This window comes from Rhinolophus hipposideros, assembly GCF_964194185.1.
Source record: "Rhinolophus hipposideros genome assembly, chromosome: 8".
In the NCBI taxonomy this organism is placed as follows: Eukaryota; Metazoa; Chordata; class Mammalia; order Chiroptera; family Rhinolophidae; genus Rhinolophus; species Rhinolophus hipposideros.
In genome coordinates, this window is record NC_138054.1 from 75,660,556 (window position 1) to 75,680,399 (window position 19,844).

Sequence of the window (19,844 nt, forward strand, 5' to 3'; positions counted from 1 at the left end):
CAGAGGCAGATGGAAGTGGACGGAGCACAGGAGTGGCCAGAATGGGTGATGGGAGCAGGGGAGGCAGAGCAGAGGCGGGTGGGCCAGGCTGGGCCGGGGACAGGATAGCGGCGTGTCCCTACTGAGGCCCAAGGAGAAGCCAACTAGGACCTTGAGACCAAGGAGAGGCCCCTCATCACCAAAGCTGCTTGAGTCTGAGGCCAGGCCTTGCCTGTACCCCAGCCAGGGGAGAGGAAGGGAGGGGGGAGGAGGCAAGGAATGCTGGGAAATATGGGGTAGCATGTCTGGCCCCCAGGGACACGAGAGGTCATCTCCAGAATCCCCAGCTCACACCTCCCAGATATGCACCTTCCTCCTCCTACACACCTCAGGCCTTTGCCTATGCTCCTCCCTGCCTGGGATGGCCTTTCCTTTCGTCTCCAGCCACCCAAAGCCAGCTCAAGCCCTCCTTCCTCCATGCAACCTACTACCGATAACCCTGGTACTACCACTACCTTGCTGTGCGACACAGGGACAGTCATTCCCCTTTTCTGACCTGTGCTTTCCCATCTAATCTGAAGTTATTTCACTTGCAGGTGTGTTCATGTGTCTCCCCCACTAGAATTTGTATGTTCAAGAAAAGCAGGGATCGTGTCTGTATCCCTGTGCCCAGCACAATACCTGGCACTGCAGATGCTTAACTTATATCTGATAAGTGAATCAACGATTCTCTCCCAAACATGGATGGCTGCAGGGCAGGGGAGTCTGACCAGGGTCTTGTCTCACCTCCTCCACACTTGGGGAGCAGACCCATCGACTCTTCTTCACGCCCCAGCCGAGGTCTCCCAGCTGCTTGCCCTATCTCTGGCCCCTCCCTCTGGTCCAGCCAGACCCAGTTGCTGCAGTGATGGCAGGAGAGCCTCATGTTTAGCAGCAAAGGCTTTCGAGACATAGACAGGCTGAGATATGAGTCCCTTCCTGACCACTCACTAGCTGTGTAACCTAGGATCAGTAGCTTGACCTCTCTGAGCCCCCAGTTTCCTCACCTGTAAAGTGAGGTCATGATGCCAACTACCTTGTAGGGTGGTTGTAGAGATCATATAAAATTAAATATTTGGTATAAGTGCTTAGCACAGTGCTTGGCACACAGTACATGCTAAATAGATATGAGTTGTTATTCTTAAAGTACCACTCTGATCCCAGTCAAAACACTTTTTTACGACTCCCTGGTGCCCTTAGGGAAAAGCCCAAACTCCTTAGCTGGCCACTGGAGGCCTTCACAGCCCAGCCCCTGCCTACCTTCAGCCTCACTGTGTCATGAGAATCACCCATCCAAGCCTCCTGGCCCCTCTCAGAAAGGGGCTCCTTCCTCACCACTAGGCCTGGCTGTCTGCCCTCTTCAGTCAGCTTCCCTAAAGCCCCCCATCTCTCAGCCTAATCCCAGAAGTCTGCGGGAAGCCTTCCTGATGTCTGCCACCCACTCTGTCCTCCTTTCCTCTGAGCAACCTGGCACTGACTCTAGGAGGTGGGGCCACTCAGAACCCAGCCATTTGAACCCCCATTTATCTGCTGATAGGTTTCTGCCCTGCCTGGACAGTGAGCCTAGAGCGGGCAGGGCCAGGTCAGCAGAGATGACAGGGGTGAGGCCATGACTCACGTCTATGTAGTTGGCGTTAATGTAGTCGGCGTCCGGGTCTCCCAGCATTGGATGCAACTTCACTCGGTGCCTATCATCTAGAAACACAGAGCAGGTGGCCATGGGTGGGCAGGGGCTAAACTGGGGAGCCCAGAGCTGGGGCAGTGGGGGAAGGCTTCCTGGAGGCCAGACATGGAGAGTAGGCAGGGCGGCCTAAGAACTGACCAGTAGGCTCTGGGGGCCACAGGGGACAGGGAAGACCAGTGGTTAGTCTGGGCTGTGGTATCAAGAAGGCCTGAGGTCGTGTGCTGCTCAGGCAATTATGAGTTGTATGACCTTGGACAGGGAGCTTAACCTCCCAAGCCTCAGTTGGCTTATCTGTAGAGTGGGGTTATATTATGTTCCACTTTACAGGATTATTGAGAGGAATGAGTGGGTGTAATGCTCAGCGCATGCCTGGGCATGTGGCAGACCCTCAATAAATGGCTCGCTCTGGTTCTTCTCCCCCTTCTTATTTCCTCCCACCCACTGTGCCAGACCCCAGGCCCTACCCCAGAACTCACAGGCAGGCAAGGGGTCCTGCCGGCCACCCTTGACCTTGTCTTTCTTCTTTGTGGCATCCCAGCCTTCAAAGAAGCTCTGCCAGGAGAGAAAGTGGAAGTCAGTGGGCGAGAGAAACCCTTCCAAAGACCCTTATCACCCCAACAGGATGTGGGTGGGACATGATAAGGACCAGATTCAGGGTTAAACTTGGGGTCTGAGATAAAGTCACTGTAAATCCTTTTATCAGCTTAGTTCAAAACCAAGGGGGTGGGGGTGGAGTGAGGAAAGGGGGCAAAAGAGGAACAGTGTTCAGAGAGATTTTAGAATGAGGATCAGATTTAGGTTACATCCAGGTTTTAGTCAGGAAGCAGGTAAAAGTGAGGGTCAGATTAAGATTAAGGTAAGGGTGGTGTTAGAGTTCAGATGGAGGTAAAATGGGATTCAAGTTAGAGTTCAAATGGAGCTTAGGACGAGCGTCAGGGTCAAAGTCACACTGGTGGTTAGGTTAAAGGTCATGGTCAGTGTTGGTAATCAGGTCCATATTAGGGATAGTATCAGGGTCCAGATGGAGACTGAGATAAGATTCAAGGTCAGATTGCAAGTCAGGGTTAGGATGAGAGTGAGAAAACCAGGTCAGTCTGAGATTAGGATCAAGGTCAAGGTCAAAATAAAATAGACCGAGTTGGGGACTGTCAGAGCAAGGGTCTATCGGGGCTGGACCAAGGGTCGGCAGGGCCAGGGTCCACAGTGCGGAATCAGAGGAGGCCCTGGCGAGGGGTCCTGGCAGGACTGGGCCCTGCACCTCGTACTCCTGCTTGAAGCCATAGCCCTCGGCCGTCTTCATCTGGTTGATATGCTGCAGGAGGTCAGCCACACGCACTGCAGGGTGCAGCTGCCCCGTGTGATACGGGGAGCCTTTCCGGCCACACGGACGCCGTGGTGAGCCCCCCAGAAGGCTGCTGGCCTCAGTGACCCCACCACCACGCGGGTCCCCTGCAGTCAGAGAAAGAGAAAGGGGTTCCTGACACACACAGGCTCCAGCCTGGGGAACCCCAGATGGACTCGGGGACTGAGGGAAGGAAGGGAGCACGGCCAACGAGAAGGAGGGCTGGGTTGTCCACTGGAGCCACGCGGCCTAGATGGGTCCACCCGTGGGACCCAGGGCAAGTCCCTCCTTCTCATCTCAGTTTTCCCATCTGTAAAACGAGCGGGTCAGATCACGTGACCGCTGAGGGCCCTTCTGGCCCAGCCCTGCTTGCCGTGATCCTGTGGTCCCCTCACTCCATCCTTCTGCTCCCCAGCCAGGACCACCCCTGTGACTTCTCCACGCTGCTCTGGGCTGCTCGGCGGGGAAAGTGCTCGGCAGAGCCCGTGACAGTCCCTCCTTCCTGTCCTTCTTCCAGGGAACAATCTGGAACACTGATTACCCCCATTCAAAGACAAGCAAATCCTGAAATTAGCTGCTGCCACCACCCCCTCTGCAGATTAACACAGGCACCTGAATAGAGGCGTTTCTCCTGCGCAAGCATTTCCATTGTCAGCCTGTGCAGCGGCCTCAGCCAATCGGGGAACAGGTGGAGAGGTCACAGTGCCCCCAAACTATCCCCTCCCCCGAGGCCCACCCAGTCCCCGACTCTTCTGGTCAGCACCCCCAAGCACATCCCACCCTGGTCCCTGAGATCAGGTCCTGGGATGGAGAAAACAGCCCCCCTTCGTCCCACCCACCTTCAGACACTCCCTCCCACACACTTAACACTCCTTTCCTTTCCCTCCTCCTGTCCTGGGTAAGATGCAGGGGCTTATTCAAGGTCGGCCCTCCACATTTCTCACAGCTGTTCTCTGCCCAGGTCTGAGCTGGCAGGAACAGGTGGGGAACTCCCCATGGGACCTTGACGCCAGCCTCCTCCCTTTCTTCCGCCTTCACACATGCTGTTCCCTCTGCTCCAACATCTTTTTGCTGGTGAACTCATACTCAGCCGACATGACCTTCAGCCGACATGACCCTCGTTGGAGAGCTTTCTCTGGAGCCTGGCCTCTAATTCCGACTCCTGACTACCTGACAGAATGAATGCATGACAGAAGAGACCCCTGCACAGCTCAACTTCCCCAAACTCCAACCCCTGTCTCTCCACGTCGGGAGACGGCTGGGTCCTGCTTTGGTCCTCTCCTTTCTGTGCCACATTTTGAAAACTGGCTCCAGGTAGAAAGGTGCTTCAAAGGCAGGGCTCACCTCATTTGTTTCTCTTTTCTCAGGAATCAGTCCCGAGCTGCCGGTCACCCAATGTCTGAAAACAATTATTTCACATCTTTTATCCAGATTTCTAGTTGCTTACAGCTGGAGAGCAAGTCAAGTGCCAGTTACACCATCCTCGCCAGGTGCCCCAAACCCTTAATTTTACAGATGAGGAAACTGAGGTCCAAAGATGAGAGACTTGCCTAGTGTAGTGGTTGAGAAAGTGTGTTCCAGAAAATACGAATCCTGCCGCATTACTAAGTGGTATTCCATTAAAAAGAAGAGAAGGAGGACAAGGAGGGGGTCTATGTTTTAAGGGCATCTTTGAAAGGCTGGTTTGAAAAATAAGTAGGTTTTTTTTTTTTCTCTGTAAGACCTCTTAGGGCTTCTAACACGGTCGTGTGCATTTTAAATCTCCAGGAGATCGGTGGAAATAGCAGCGTTTCACTGCCGGCTTTCACCATGGAGAGCTTTGTTTGTTTCATGAAACATCCCCAGGGGAACCCAGTGTAATGTGGCGATGAAGAGACAGGCTCTGGAGTCAGACAAGCCTCAGATCAAATCCCAGCTCTGCACGTGAGCTTGAGGATGTTACCCTCTCTAAATTTCCATTTTCACATATTAAATCAAGATCAAAACTGTTTCTCTCCGATATGATGATGTACATATTAAATAAGACAATCTAAATGTATAACGCACCCAGCCCCAGCGCCTGGCACATAATGAGGACCTCCTGATGGTGGCTGGCAACATGATTAGCAGTTTCCAGGAAAGGGAGAAACCCCTTGAGTCCCAGAAAGCCGGAGCAGGACAAGAGGGGGCCTTTCTGTCCCTCTCCACTATAGGATCTTGGTCCAGGATCTGACAATTCTAAAGAGCATCTACAACAAACACTCAAGTACAAAGATTTCATGGAAAAGAATTTCTGCTGGCTCGAAGAACTCAGAGACAGAGGGGTCCAGAGGGCTCCTTGTGGAAACTGCCAACATCTCCACAGAGGGCGCTCCAGGTGGAGAAAGGGGCAAAGGAGGTGGCGGGGAATCCAACAGCTCATTCCAGAGGCCTGGCAGAGCTGGCAGCCCGGACCCACCCTCACAAATGGATCAGTTTACAATGGCTGAAGACAAGCAAAAATCCCACCGGCTGAGATCCTGACAGGAAGCCAGAGCCAAATCTGGGCAGCCTCCAGCGGAGCCTGAGAGCAACACAAGACATTCTACGAGACCACCAGAAAACAACAGGATGACGAACAATGATATTGCCAAGATGACCCTCCATTTCCTGGGTCCAGAGAAGACAGGTCCCTGCTCTCCTTGCCTATGAATTCCCATGGGATTTCATATATATATGTATATATATATATATATATATATATATTCTCTCTCTCTCTCTCTCTCTCTCTCTCTCTCTCTCTCTCTCTCTCTCTCCCCCCCCCCACCTCCATACCCCCACCCCAAGGACCGGCTTGCCCACAGCTGGCAGCCCCTGAAAGGAAGGAAGAGAGGAAGGAAGGTGAGAGCCAGCCCTCAGATAGCCACAGGTTCTCCCAGGCTATCTCCAGCTCCATCGTGATTGTGGGACATCTTGTGCAAGTAACCACTAGACAGCTGATGTTTTGTGGGGGAAGGCTAAGGCCCAGAGAAATAAACACTGGGTCTGGAGTCAGAGAGACCTGAATACAAATTCAAGTCATTTGACCTCTCTCAGCCTCAGTTTCCTCATCTGAAAATGAGAATCCTCAGACCTCCCTTAAAGATGGGCCCTTTCCTCGATTTCCACCTACCCTCCGAAGAAGACAGGCCCCCAGTGATACAATCTGGTAGTATGCCACACTCTTCCTTCACTGTTTGCAATTAGTATACACTTGAAAGAAACACAGCCTGTGATGATAGCTAACATATTGAGTGCTTTCCTGTGCCTGGAATGATTCTTAAGTCATTTCATCCACAGAATCTCCCTCGGATATACGAATAGGCACTGTTGTGATGCCCCTGTTCAAATGAGGAAACTGAGGCCCAGAAGGGTAAATTACTGCTCATGAAGTGGCAGCACTAGGATACAAACTCAGGCCCATCTGACTCTGAGGCCCTGAGGTCCACCCTGCTTTCTGCTTCTCTCTTCCTGATAAAGAGGCACTTGTGATGAAAGAACCTGGTACTTATTTGACAAACCATTTGGCCGGAAGCCCCTGGCACCCACAGGGGTCAAGAGCTCCGAATAGCCAGGGCCCCGAAGGGTTTGAGGGTTCTCATAGGCAGGATTTCAGAGACAATGGGGGCATATTCCAACATCTTGGAAACATCCCAGCTGGCTTCTTCACAACCAGCCTGCTACCATTTACTCAGCATGATAAGTCCCTATTTTAAAATTTGCATACTGAGGGTGCATCAAAACCTATATAGCTTTCTGTTCTAAACCACAAAAATCTGGCCTACACTATTAGGAAAAGCAAAGAAGAAAGTGGAGGCTAGGCTCGTGTGAGGCATGGAGAAATAGAGAGAAGGTATTGAGACTCAGCTCCAGTCTCCTGAAAATACCTTGAGTTTCCCAGCTGTCACATCTTCACTCATGTTCTGTATCCCGCCTTCAGTGCCCACTCCCTCCTCACCATCAGTTCAATCTTATCCATCTCAGCTGAAACCCTGACCACCCCTGCTCAAATCTTATCCATCTGAAATCTTGACTGCCCCTGCCCAAAGGTGTATTTCTCAAAATCTGGCAGCACTAATTGTCCCCACCATCCACATGGCAACTAGCCTGGGACTGGCTTCCCTGCATCAGTCTTGTCTCCCCAATCAGTCAGCGAGTTCCTTGGGAGCAGAGAGCCCATATTTCCTGCCTCTCTGTATCTCTCAACAGGATACAGCAGCAAGATATGCACCCCTACCACCCACACCTCCCACTCTCCCCTACACCCACTTGCATTTTCAGCCCAAACAGACCTCTCCGTGTTTTCCTCATGTGCCCACCTCCGTGCATTTGCACATTCTGTTCCTCATCCACGAATGCCCTTTCTTTCCCAACTCCGCCTGTCCAAATCCTACCTTTTCCTCAAGGCCTAGCATGATATAGTAGGAACAGCAATTTGCAACTCAGCAAAACCTTCATTTAAATCCTGGCTATGCCACTTCCTGGCTGTTTGACCCAGACAAGTGACTCTGCCTCTTTGGGCTTCTGTTTCCTCATTTGTAACACGAGGGGTTGATAACAGCTACCACACACGGCTGTGGTGAAAATTTAATGAGGGAGATCATAAAGACAACATGATGATTAAGTTCATGTCAATGAGTTTGAAAAATTTAAATGAAATGGACAAATTGCTAGACAAAATTGACTTACTAAAAGTGCCTTAAAAAAGTAGAAAGCTTCAATAGTCCTTCACTCCTTTAAATAAAGTAAATTAAAAGTTTACGTTTTCTCCATAAAGAAAAAAACTAAAAGACTGTTTTACAGGTGAATTCCATCAAACTCTTAAGGAGCCAATTATTCCAATCTTCCATGATAAGTAAAAAAGAGAAGAGACCTCAATGTATTTTATAAAGCTAATAGAATTTTGATACCAAAAAACAAGGAGAGTACCAAAAAAAAAAAAACAACCAAAAAACAGGCCAGTCCCACTCAGAAATCCAGCTTTAAAATCCTGACACCATGTTTCCCCGAAAATAAGACCGGGTCTTACATTAATTTTTGCTCCAAAATGTGCATTAGGGCTCATGTTCAGGGGATGTCATCCTGAAAAATCATGCTAGGGCTAATTTTCCAATGAGGTCTTATTTTCGGGTAAACATGGTACTAAATCTAACAATACATAAAAGATATAATGCATCATGACCAAGTTGAATTTGTCCCAGGACTTGAAGGTTATTTTAACGTCAGGAAACCTAAAACTATCACTCGCGTCATTAACAAACTACAGGGAAAAAAATATGACAATAAGGCAGTAAAAAGGATTTGGTGATGCCCATTTAAAACAAAACCCTTTAGCAAACTAAAAACCGAAGGAATTCTGTGGATCTGAAAAAACATTTCTACCAAAAACTATAAGCAAACTTCATTCTCAATGTTTAATGTTTGAAGTACTCCTTTCTTTTTTTCTCTTTATTAAATTTAGTGGGGTGACATTGGTTAGTAAAATTATATAGGTTTCAAGAAGTACTCCTTTTAAAATCAGGAAAATAAGACAAGGATTCCTGTTGTAACCGCTTCCATTCCACATAGAAGTACTGGAAGTTCCAGCCAGTGCTATTCAGAAAGACAAGGGAAAAAGGTTAAGAAATGAGAAAAGAAGAAACTGAACTGTCAGTCTTCACAGATCCTTTGAGTGTACTCAGAAAATCTAAAAGATTCCACAGACAAACTGGAATTAATCAAGAAGTATTAATATAAGTTTATCAAGAAGTATTAATATAAGTATTAATATAAGATCTATATGCATACAGAAATCAACTACATTTTTCTATATGGGCAACAATTAGAAATGCAATATTTTAAAAGTATACCATCTCTACTGGGAAAACTAGATATCTACATACAAAAGAATGAAGTTGGACCCTTATCTAACACCATGTACAAAAGTTAACTCAAAATGGATCAAAGACCTAAAATGTAAGACATAAAACTCTTAGAAGAAAATATAGGGCAAAACCATTGGATTTGGCAATGATTTCTTGGCTATGACACCAAAGGCACAGGTAACAAAAGAAAAAAAAAGACAAATTGGACTTCATGAAAAGTTAAAAATTTTGTACATCAAAAGACACTATCCACAAAATGAAAAGGTAACCCACAGAATGGTAGAAAATATATGCAAATCATATATCTGAGAAGGGATTCATATCCAGAATATATAGAGAACACTTAAAACTCAACAATAATAACAAAACAATTCAAAATGGGCAAAGGGCTTGAACAGACATTTCTCCACAGAAGATGTACAAATGGCACATGTTCAACATCACTCAACATTAGGGAAATGCAAATCAAAACTATGAGATACCGCCTCGGACCCATTAGCATGGCTGCTATCCAAAAAAACCAAAAAATAACAGGTGTTGGCGAGGATGTGGAGAAAACTGGAACCGTTGTACACTGCTGGTGGGAATGTAAAATGGTGCAGCTGCTGTGGAAAACAGGGCAGTTGCTCAAAAAATTAAACATAGAATTACCGTATGATCCAGCAATTCCACTTCTAGATATGTACCCAGAAAAACTGAAAGCAGAGTCTTGAAGAGATATTTGTACACTCACGTTCATAGCAGCATGGTTCACCATAGCTGAAACATGGAAGTAACGTAAGGGTCCATCAGCAGATGAGTGGATAAGCAAAATATAGTATATCCACACAATGGAATAGTATTCAGCCTTAAAAAGGAATGAAATTTTGAAAGATGCTATAAGATGAAGGAACCTTGAGGACATTATACCGAGTGAAATAAGCTAGTCACACAAAGACAAACACTGTATGATTCCACTTCGGTGCGTTAATTAGGGTAGTCAAAATTATAATGATAGAGGGTAGAATGGTGGTTGCCAGAGACTGAGAAGAAGGGGGAAAGGGGGAGTTATTGTTGAACGAGTTTAGTTTCCATTTCACAAGATGAAAAGAGCTATGGGGATGGAAGGTGGTGATGGTTGCACATTATGAATATATTTAATACCACTGAATTGTACACTTAAAAATGGTTAAGATGGTAAATTTTTATGTTATGTATATTTTACCATATACAGACAAAAAAATGTACCATTTGTAATGGAAATAAAAAATATAAGCGTCCTGGGGGTATATCTGAAAAAAGATGTATACAATTTTATGAAGATAATTATTGATCTGATTAATGTTTTTATATGGATTACATGTTGAAATGATATTTGGATAAACTGGGTTAAACATATGATTAAAATTAATTTCACTTGGCTACTTTTTAGTGTGGTTACTAGACGATTTTTTACTTATATAAGTGACTCAGATTAAATTTCTAGACCCTAAGGCAGTCTTGTCTCAGAGCCTAGCAGTGTCCTGGCCCATTTTACTGAGCTATTGAAATAACCAATGTTAAGAGACAGACCAAATGAATGGGTGAATGAAGAGATAGAGTTTCGGCCTCCCACCAGGAAAATGGATACAGGATTGTCCTAGAAGTCAGGAGGTCTGGGTTCTGGTCCAGGATTTACTGGAATCACTGCGTAGCCTACACTACTCTGGGCATCAATTTGCCCATGAGGCAGTTGATTTCAGAGATCTGAAAGTGTTATGAGAATAAGTGGCGGAGGTAGGTGGGGAAACCTGGTACAACACAACTTGTCTTCTGTTTGGCTCTAGCCTAACACGAGAGCTAAGGCCAACGGGAGGCGGAAGCAGGAATCGCAGGCTAGACCCAGCAACGCCAGCCTGAAGATAATTATTGAAAACACATTCAGGACCTAAATAAATGGGGTGATATATTTCATATTCATAAACGGAAAGACACTTTCATAAGATGTCAGTTTTCCCCAAATTGATCTATACATTCAATACAAATCCATCCAACAAAGGAACCTGAAAAGATAATTCTAAAATTTATAAGACAAAGAATGAGAACAAACATAGCCAAGACATCCTTGATGAAGAACAAAGTTGGGAGGGCTTAATGTTTCAGATATTGAGACTTAGATAATTACAGAAATTAAAAAATGTGGTGTTGGCACAGGAATCACCAAGTTGACCAATGAGAGAGAACAGGGAACCAAAACACAATCCACATATATGTGGAAATGTGATGTATGATAAGGGTGACACTGCAAATCAGTGCTGAAAGTATGAACTATAACAACATGCTGGGACAGTTGGTTTTCCCTGTAGAAAAAATAAAAACCTTCATTCACATCACACACACACAAAATCAATTACAGATGGATAAAGATTGAAATGTGAAATGCAAAATGTTAAACGATTTAGAAAAAAATTAAAAAACATTTTACGACCTTGCAGAAGGAAGAATTCTTTAAGAATTCTTTATGTTAGAAACTCAAAAGAAAAGACTGATGAACTTGACTACATTGAAATGAAAACCTGTTCATCCAAAGACACTATAAATAAGTTGCAAAGATGAGTCACAAATTGGGAGAAGACATTTGCAATTCATAAGTCACAAATGATTATCATCCTTAATATATAAAGAACTTTTCAAAACCACTAAGAAAGCCACAGAAAAACCAACAGAAAATTATGTAAAAGACATGAACAAGCATTTCATGGAAGAAGAAACCTGAATGGCCAACGATGATTTGAAAATAGGTCCAACTTCATTAGTAATCAGAGAAATGCAAATTAAGACTATAGAGAATTACCATTTTATGCAGACTCATTTGGCAAAAGTGAAGAAGGCTGAGAAATTTTGATCTTGACGTAAAGCAATGGAAACTCTTATACATGGCTCCTGAGAGCAAAGGCAGGCAAAGCCACTTTGGAAAACAATCTGACACTGTCATATAAAGTGGAACAAGCACACACTCCATAATCCAGCAGTTCTATTTCTAGAATCTCCTGTGCAGGTGCTTCTGGAGATTCATTTCAGAATGTTTACAGCAGCCTCGTTTGTAATAACAAGAAAACTGGAAACAAAGCAAATGTCCATGGACGGCAATATATTCAAACAATGGAAAACTATACATGAAAGAAAATAAACAAACTACAGCAAAACACCCACCTGGGTAAATGTTAGAAACATGATGTGAAGCTGAAAAATGTGGCGTGTAATTTCATTTTTATAAAGCTCAAATGTGAGCCAAATTCTATAATGCAGTGTTTGGGGATATGGGCACACATGGTAACACTACCCCCCAAAAGGCAAGAAAGTGATAAACACAAATTTCAGGGGAATATTTATATCTAAGAAGGAGGTAGGGATGTAGAAGGAGCATTTAGATGATGTTCTAATTCACCAGTGGTGTTCACCAGTGTTTGTCGTATTATTATGACTTTATGATCTTCATAAACATCGTATTTTCTTTTATACAAATCAGCACCAAATAGAATACAAAAGACGTGTGAAGTGATGTATGACAAGCTCCTAGCACATACAACTGACTCACTGTACTCTTCCTGCATGCCAGGCACAGCACTAATGATACACACACATTATCTCATCTAGTCTTTAAGAAGCCCTATCAGCAGAGATGAGATGATCTTCATCCTCTTATATATGAGGAAGAAAGATCCAGAGAGGTGAAGCAACCTGTCCCAGGTCACACGGCTATGGGAATCGGAGATGCAAAGCCAGGTCTGTCTTACTTCAGAGCAATCCCTCTTAGGCACTGGTCACCTGCCTCTTGCACAGCAGGCATAAGCCAGGAGACTGCTCTGATGCCCTCGGATCACACAGCATCACTCCCTCCTCTGAGTGCCCGGAGCACTTCCCACAATTAACACATGTGACCTCGTATTCCTCCTCTATGAGTCTAAGTCCTCCATTTGCCTAAAGCTCCTCCAGCACAAAGGCCATACCTGTGCCTTCTCCGCATTTCCAGGGCCAGTGATGGCCGGTACCCAGCAGGTACATCAAGATGCTTCAATTTTGGTTCAGGTGTTACGGAACTCATCTGATGTGGGGCACCCCAGAGCCACAAGGAAGAGGCCCGAAGGCTGGGCACTCACCCCGGGGGCTGTAACCGTGGGCATCCATGAAGGAGAGGCCCAGCCGCTCGTCCTCCTGCAGGGTGCTCTGGTCCGTGAAGCTCCGGTCCACGGCGCTCATCATGTGTGTCTTCTCCTGGCGGTAGTTGACGGTTGCCTTGGTCATGTTCACCGGCTTCCTGTAGAGGAGGGTTAACAGGAGATGTGGGTGCTGAGCTGGGCAAGACATTGCCCAGAGGTGGATGGGGAAGCCCAGAAATCTAGGGCCTTGAGGCCACAGCCATTCTAGAGACATCTCTGGATGCCGAGGGGGTTCTGCCTCCATCCTCCACTCACCAGACCCAGAGAGCTGCTGCCTCCCCACCAAAAGGGACTGGGCAGGGATCCTATCCTAGGAACTTTGCTGAGAGCAAGGGATGGAGCCGCAGTGGCTTTGGGCTGGGAACCTAGCTCCCAAGGCTCAGGAAATGGGAGGAAGTCACCCTGGGCTTGTTTTGGTGTCACAGTACACAGTTATCCCACCCCAAACTAGGAAGATAGCTATCCCTACTCTAGCCCCAGCAAGCCCCCTACCCATCCCACTTTCCCCCGTGCTCACCAGACACCTGCCTTGAGAACTCCTTTTGGTCCTGCAATGAGATGGACCACTGTCTTTCTTCCTGGCAGAGGGTCTGGCTAATGCTGAGCCAGTGCTCAGGAGTCCTCCTTTGGACCCAGAATGAACTCTGACCATGTTGCTTCTTACCCCCCACCCCACGCCCCCAGGAGGCTCCCACCACCAGCCACCCTAGACTTGTAAAGAGATCCACCCGGGGTCCATACTCCTGCCACTGCCCATCAGTCTATCCAACTGCTGGAAGCAGCAGAGGGAGATGAGAGGCCCTGTCCATCCAGAGAGGGCAGAGCTTCTGGACAGGGCTCTGGACAAGGGCCCTGCACAGCCCTGGCCTCCAGCCCAGCATTACAGATGAGGATGGCAGTTTGTGACGCCAGGGAACTAGGAAGTAGGAGGGAGAACGAGGCATGGGGAGGCAAGAGGCACAGCTCCATGACCAAGGGGCCAAGCAACAGGCAAAGGGGAAATGACTTGGGACCTGCCTGAGACTGGAGAAGGGGCCCAATCACAGGGAAGGCTTGAGACGAGAGAACCGTTCACTTGCTCGACTCTGGAGTGTGCAGGATGTGAGGTAGACCAGAGAAAGCACTTCCCAGGTTATGAAAGTTCAGGGACACTGATCATCATGGAGATGAAGAGACCAATATAGGGGTCTTCCCAGACAGGTAAACTCCAATCAGCCTGTCCTGGCTCAAGAGCTGCTGGGGAAGGGGACAGGATGACCTCTGGAAGCCCTTCCTTCCAGGTCCAGGATGTCCTTCCTGTGCTAAGAAGATGGCTTTGTGTCCACGCTGGGAACCAATGCTGCTGTACACTGAGGTAGGCAAAGCCTTCCCCATCTGGACAAGAGATGGCTCAGCAAGCCCAGACCTCCTGCTCCCAGAAGGACCCAGACTCTGGGCATTCCCCTCACTGTGGCCCAGGGCAGAGCCAAAGACCCATTTCAGGGCAGGTGAGGAGAAGCCTCTGTGGCTGTGACCTTGACCATCAACATAAGAGAGAAGGTGGAAGAGGAAGAAAAGGGAGATAAAGAGAGGAGGAGCGAGGCAAGAGAACGAGGAGGACACAGAGGAGGAGGAAGGGGCAGGGGAAAGGACAGAGTGAGGGACAGGTCAGACACCAGCAAACCACAGGGAACACAGACAGAGGACCATGGACAGAGGAGAGCTGGTCAAGGTGGCTGGACAATGGTGCCCAAGGAGGACCCATCATGAGGGGACACTGGTCTAGAATTCAGTCTCCACCGATGCACCGCAGGGCTCTGCTCCCGGCCAGGCGTCTTGGCCTCCTTGGAAGAAGAACTACAAACACCAACCAACCAGACCCACAGAAGACAGGACCCAGGAGGGACACTGAACACTGCCGGCCTCCAGCTGATCTCAGGGTGAGATTACGCAGATGGAGCGTAATACAGGCACTTGCAAAAGTTCTGCATTTAGGTTCAAAAATTAATTGCACAAGTGAAGAGGGAGGGAGACCTGCCTTGTCAGCACTGTCTGTAAAAGCCAAGCTGGAGGTTCTGTATGCGATGGCAGGAGTGTGGTTGCTGGAAAAGCTAGTGTGTCACTGGGTGATGTCAATGCAAGTAGAGGGTCCAGGAAGGAGGAGGTGAGGAGCCACCATCCTCTGGGCTGGCCCAGGGCCATCTGAGCCTGCTCTGTCTGCAAGGAGGGAGAACAAGCAAGGGTGGGAGGGAATGTTCTAGAAGGCTTGCAGAATCAGAGAAGACAGAGGCAGAAGACAGAGTAGCATCAGAAGGCCATGGAGTCAGAAGGGGGCCTGGGTGGTAACCACAGGTCTGTACTTCCTGTGACCTCTGACAGGTCCCTTAGCCTCTCTGAGCCTCAGTTTCCTCACCAGTAAAATGGGACCATAGTTCCTACTTCTCAGGGTCGTTGTGAGGATTGTGTGTGTAAAGAACTGAGCCCACAGGAAGCACCCAGGAAATGGTGGGACTGAAGAGCCCGGAGCTAGCTGGTGGAGAAGGGCTCCTCGTGACCTGAATGCTATCTGCGCTGTGGGGAGAGCTGCCAGGGTGGGGCCAGGCCTGGCCCCCACATGCACACACACGCGCGTGGCAGTGGACCCAGAGTGGGGCCTGTATGAGGACCTTGCTGGACACGGACTGTGGTCTGACGTCAGCAGCAGAGATGGCTCAGGAACACGAGGGGCTGCCTCAGGGGCCAGAGGACATGGAAGCTCAGGGAGGGGAAGCGACCTGACTGGGCTGACTCAGCAGAGCCAGGTCTGAATGTGAGACCGACTACAAAGCCAGTGCTCGTGACCTCCACGCGAGGTGACAACACAGAGAGGAGAGGCAGGACAGAGGAGGGAAGCTCAGAGGCAGAGGTGGTCGTGGAGGACGCCAGGCCACGCAGGGGTGTGGGAGCCCAAGCCCAGCCTGAGGGGGTGGGGGCAGGGGCTCCCCAGGAGGGCTTGATCCCCGAGGCCAGTGGAGCTACTTACGGGTAGTAGGAGTAGGCATAGTGGTCTCTCCTGGCAGCGTGCAAAGAGAACAGCACAGTCGGGCCCAGGCTCCTTCCACCAGGCCGCGCCCAGGGCAGCGCCCACCTAGCAGGGTGGGGCCTGGTGCTTTACAGGCTGGGGAGGGGACTGGCCAGGGACTGGCCAGGTCACAGGGCCTTCCTTGTCCCAAGGGCTGGCCAGGCTCAGCTGCTGAGGACCGGGACCTGAGGCCCCTTCTGGAACCTTCCCTGAGCCTGCTGATGGAGTGAGCAAAGCAGGGGGAAGGTGGAGCTTTCACAGACACATAGACACATACACAATCCTCACATACACTCACAAATGCAGACATAGACACACATGCACAGACACACACGTATTTAAACACAGTCACACATTGACACACTCATACAGACACATACAGATACATTTCCACAGACACAGATGTGTACACTCACACACATGACACCCCCATTCACTCACCCCTGCAGGAAGCCCCCACCCGCAGTCCCAATGCTGCTCAGACTTGAAGACACCCCTGCCTCTGAGAGGACAGCCCTTTGCATACACCAGTGCCTGGGAGGGAACAAGTGGCTGAGACAGGGAGGTGACAGGGTGGAGTGGACTCCAGGGCAAACCCGGGACCTGCCCTCAGCCACCCAGACTTCCCCTGAGTGTGGGGTCCGAAAGGAGTCGGGTCGGCCTTTATGGGCCCCCAAAGCAGAGCTTGGGTGACGAGCCCTGACATAACTGCATTGCTCTCACAGAGAGGAGGCAGAGCAGGTCTGATTCCCACTTCACAGGTGGAGAAGTTGAGTCTCAGATAGTCATGGTCTGCCTGGGACTCCCTGGGGGTCACTAGTGGAGTCCAGAGCAGGGTCAGGATGCTGACCCCAGAGCCAGGTCCCTCCTGAGGCCCCACCCAGGCACATCCAGAAGTCCTCCATTTACCAGTCCCCGCATTCCCGTCAGCAGGGACCCCAAGGAATGACTTTCCACAAGGAAATCCTGCAGATAAGGGGAAGGGAAGGAGAGAAGAGGGTAGGAGAGGCCCAGCGAGGGTAGGAGATTGCCTACATGTCACACAGCATGTCCCATCCTGCAGGGACAAAGGGAAGGGTATGTGGCCGTGTAGCTAGTCACAGAAGCCCTGAAGCCAAGGAGGGTGGCTGAAGGAATAGCATCCTTTTTTTGGTCTCAGCTGAAATGTCACAACTTCAAGAGAGCTGTCCCTGAGCTCTCCCCCACAATCGCACTACATTATGTCCCCCTTTCCCCTCTCTCCACCCCCCTCCCAAGCACCCTGTACTGTTCACAATTCAGTTATCCATTTGGGCTTCATCTAGTTTAATGCCAGACTCCCCACGTGCCACCAAGCTCAAGAGGGTGGCACCCGTTTTCTTTATACCCACCACTGGATCCCTGGGCTCACAACAGTGTCCAGCACATTAATAATCCCTTGATAAACATTTCATTGAATTGAGTAATCACCAAATGAGGGCGAAAAATAAGAGACCCTCCCCTCTACGAGCTTCCATTTCCTCCTCTAAACAAATGAGGTTAATAATACCCTCCCCCTTACAAGGCTGTTGTGAAGTTTCGGGAACAAGGAAACATAGGCTTCTCTGGGGGATACACAGACAACATGAGAGAATTTTCTCTGCCCTCAGAGTGCTCAATCCAGCAGGGAAGATAAACATTGAGCAAAGCACTGCAAGTAAATAAATGAAAAAGTGCAGGGAAAAGAAAGTGCTGCAAAGGGAAGGGCCAGCAAAGGTGGGGAGGAGATTCTGGAGGCAGAACAAGGGGATCTGACTCGGCCTGGGGTCTGGAGTCTGGGGTCAGGGGTCTGGGACCAGCCAGGCCTCCCCTCCCCACCCTGGAGCCCCCACGAGCAGATGCAGCCAGTCTCATTGTCCACACATCAGGGCAGGATGGATGGAGAATCTGCCATCTCCTCCCAGGAGGCCTCTTGCTGTCTCCCATAATCTCCTCCCCACCAGCCACCTTCTTCCTCTGACAAGGGTGCAGAGAGGGGTAACTGCCCTCCCACAGCAACGTCCTAATCTATCCATTACATTTGTACCCCAAGTTGATTTGAACACCCCCATCCGTGCCAGAACTGCTCTGCCCCAAGACATCCGACAATGCAGACTTTGGGAGCCCGTAAGAGCCCTTTGGGATCCTAAAGGCCGGGTAGAATTGTGGGGGTGGGGGTGAATGTAATGACATGCTACAGAATGGGACTGAACGGCTTTTAGAGGAAAGGGGCATCCTAGAGGCTTCTGGGGTTACCCGAAAAGTTGATGGGGCAGCAGCTGCGGACGTACAGGCGCTGGCAGCATCTCTGGCTCATCCTCTCCTGGGCCCCATGCCCTCTCTGCAGGGGTGGGTGACATCCCCCACTGTGCCAATGCTCCCTCCTTGAGGGTAGATTTCTAGGGCCTCAAATACCTTCCAAAAGTCTGACCCCTCCCTACTCTCCTCTCCATCTGTCCCATTCCCAAGCCCCCCCCAAATCAACTCCTACGCCCCCTGCAGGGCAGGCCCCCTACTGGGGAAGACAGGGACTTGCCTCGTACTGCACCTATTCTGTGCCAGCCATGGGGAGGCCCTTCCCATTTCTGGTCATGAGGAGTGCGGGCTTTGTACTTGGGCCTGGGTTCAAATCAGGCCCCGCCACGTATGAGATGAGTGACATGGGCAAGTCACTCAATTACAGTTTCCTCATCTGTGAAAAAGGAGTAGGATCCAAGAAGGACACGTTCTCTAAAGTATCCCAAGTACCAGACGGTGCCTGACACCCAGTAGGTGCCCAATAACTAATGTCCTAATGGGTGATATGTGTGAAGCTCCTGGCACATAGCAATTACTCAACAAATGATGGTTCAAAATATTTTGTCTTATGAAGTTGTACAGGGACTAGGGAAGGGAAAAATCAGAGCCTAGCAGCCTGGACAGGCCATCCCACCTCCCCTCCCCCACCACTTCCCCACTGTTGGCATGCCCCACCCCTACAGTCTCTGGAAGAGTATCTCTTCTGCTGGCGCCTGACCTCAGACAAGGGGGCCCTGGCCAGTTCTTCCCCATCTCCCTGGATCCTGCTTATCTGCTCCTGGCAGGCCAGAGACCCAGTGCCAACTCATCCATGTGTGCCCAGCCTGGCAGCAGCCGGGGATACAGAAGCCAGAGCCCAGGTGGAGAGGGGGCCGAGTAGGCTCTGCCTCTGGATCCCGGGGTGACCTTGGGCAGGTCCGTGCCCCCTCTGGGCCTCAGCATCTCCATCCTCAATTAAGGTGCATGGACCACAGTGTCCTCGGGCTGCCTGGTGGGGAATGAGGTGGGCAGGCAAGCAGAGGGGTCTCAGAAGCCCCCACCCAGCTTCAACGAGAAGCTTAGTCCTCAGCTGCTCCATGTACTGGGCTCCCAGGGGAGGTTTATTTGGTGTTTTGAAGACAGGTTCTGTTGCTTTAAAAAGATTTGAAACCCACCAGATGAGATGTCCTTGAACTACCTGTCAGCTCTCATTTTCTGGGCTCTGAGCCTCTACAATTCTAAATTCTGAAACTCCAGAATTCTAGTTCTGGATTCTAAGACCTGCTGAAATTCATGCTGCCCACTGTAAAATACACTATGAATACATCCTTTGCAAACATGAGGCTGGACCTTTGAGGCCTGGGGGCTGGTAGGGACAGGAGACGTTTTCTCTGAGTAACAGGCCCAGGAGGACCCTTCAGGAATCAACAATAACAGGGTCGAGGTA

The 19,844-nt window shown here is 49.2% G+C and overlaps 1 protein-coding gene across 6 annotated transcripts in view; it reads right to left on the reverse strand.

Moving 5' to 3' along the window:
* Positions 1–19,844, reverse strand: part of PTPRU (protein tyrosine phosphatase receptor type U) — a 76,055-nt gene that overhangs the window by 15,201 nt on the left and 41,010 nt on the right. For 3 of the 6 annotated variants that reach the window (XM_081055233.1, XM_081055232.1, XM_081055231.1), the window contains exons 15-19: positions 16,085–16,114; positions 13,024–13,181; positions 2,961–3,151; positions 2,179–2,254; positions 1,637–1,713 (exon numbers count right to left, since the gene is read on the reverse strand). In XM_081055233.1, the coding sequence (XP_080911359.1) occupies positions 1,637–1,713; positions 2,179–2,254; positions 2,961–3,151; positions 13,024–13,181; positions 16,085–16,114 (532 nt within the window). The remainder of the gene's footprint in view (positions 1–1,636; positions 1,714–2,178; positions 2,255–2,960; positions 3,152–13,023; positions 13,182–16,084; positions 16,115–19,844) is intronic. The other 3 variants (XM_081055235.1, XM_081055236.1, XM_081055234.1) reach the window with 1 other exon arrangement.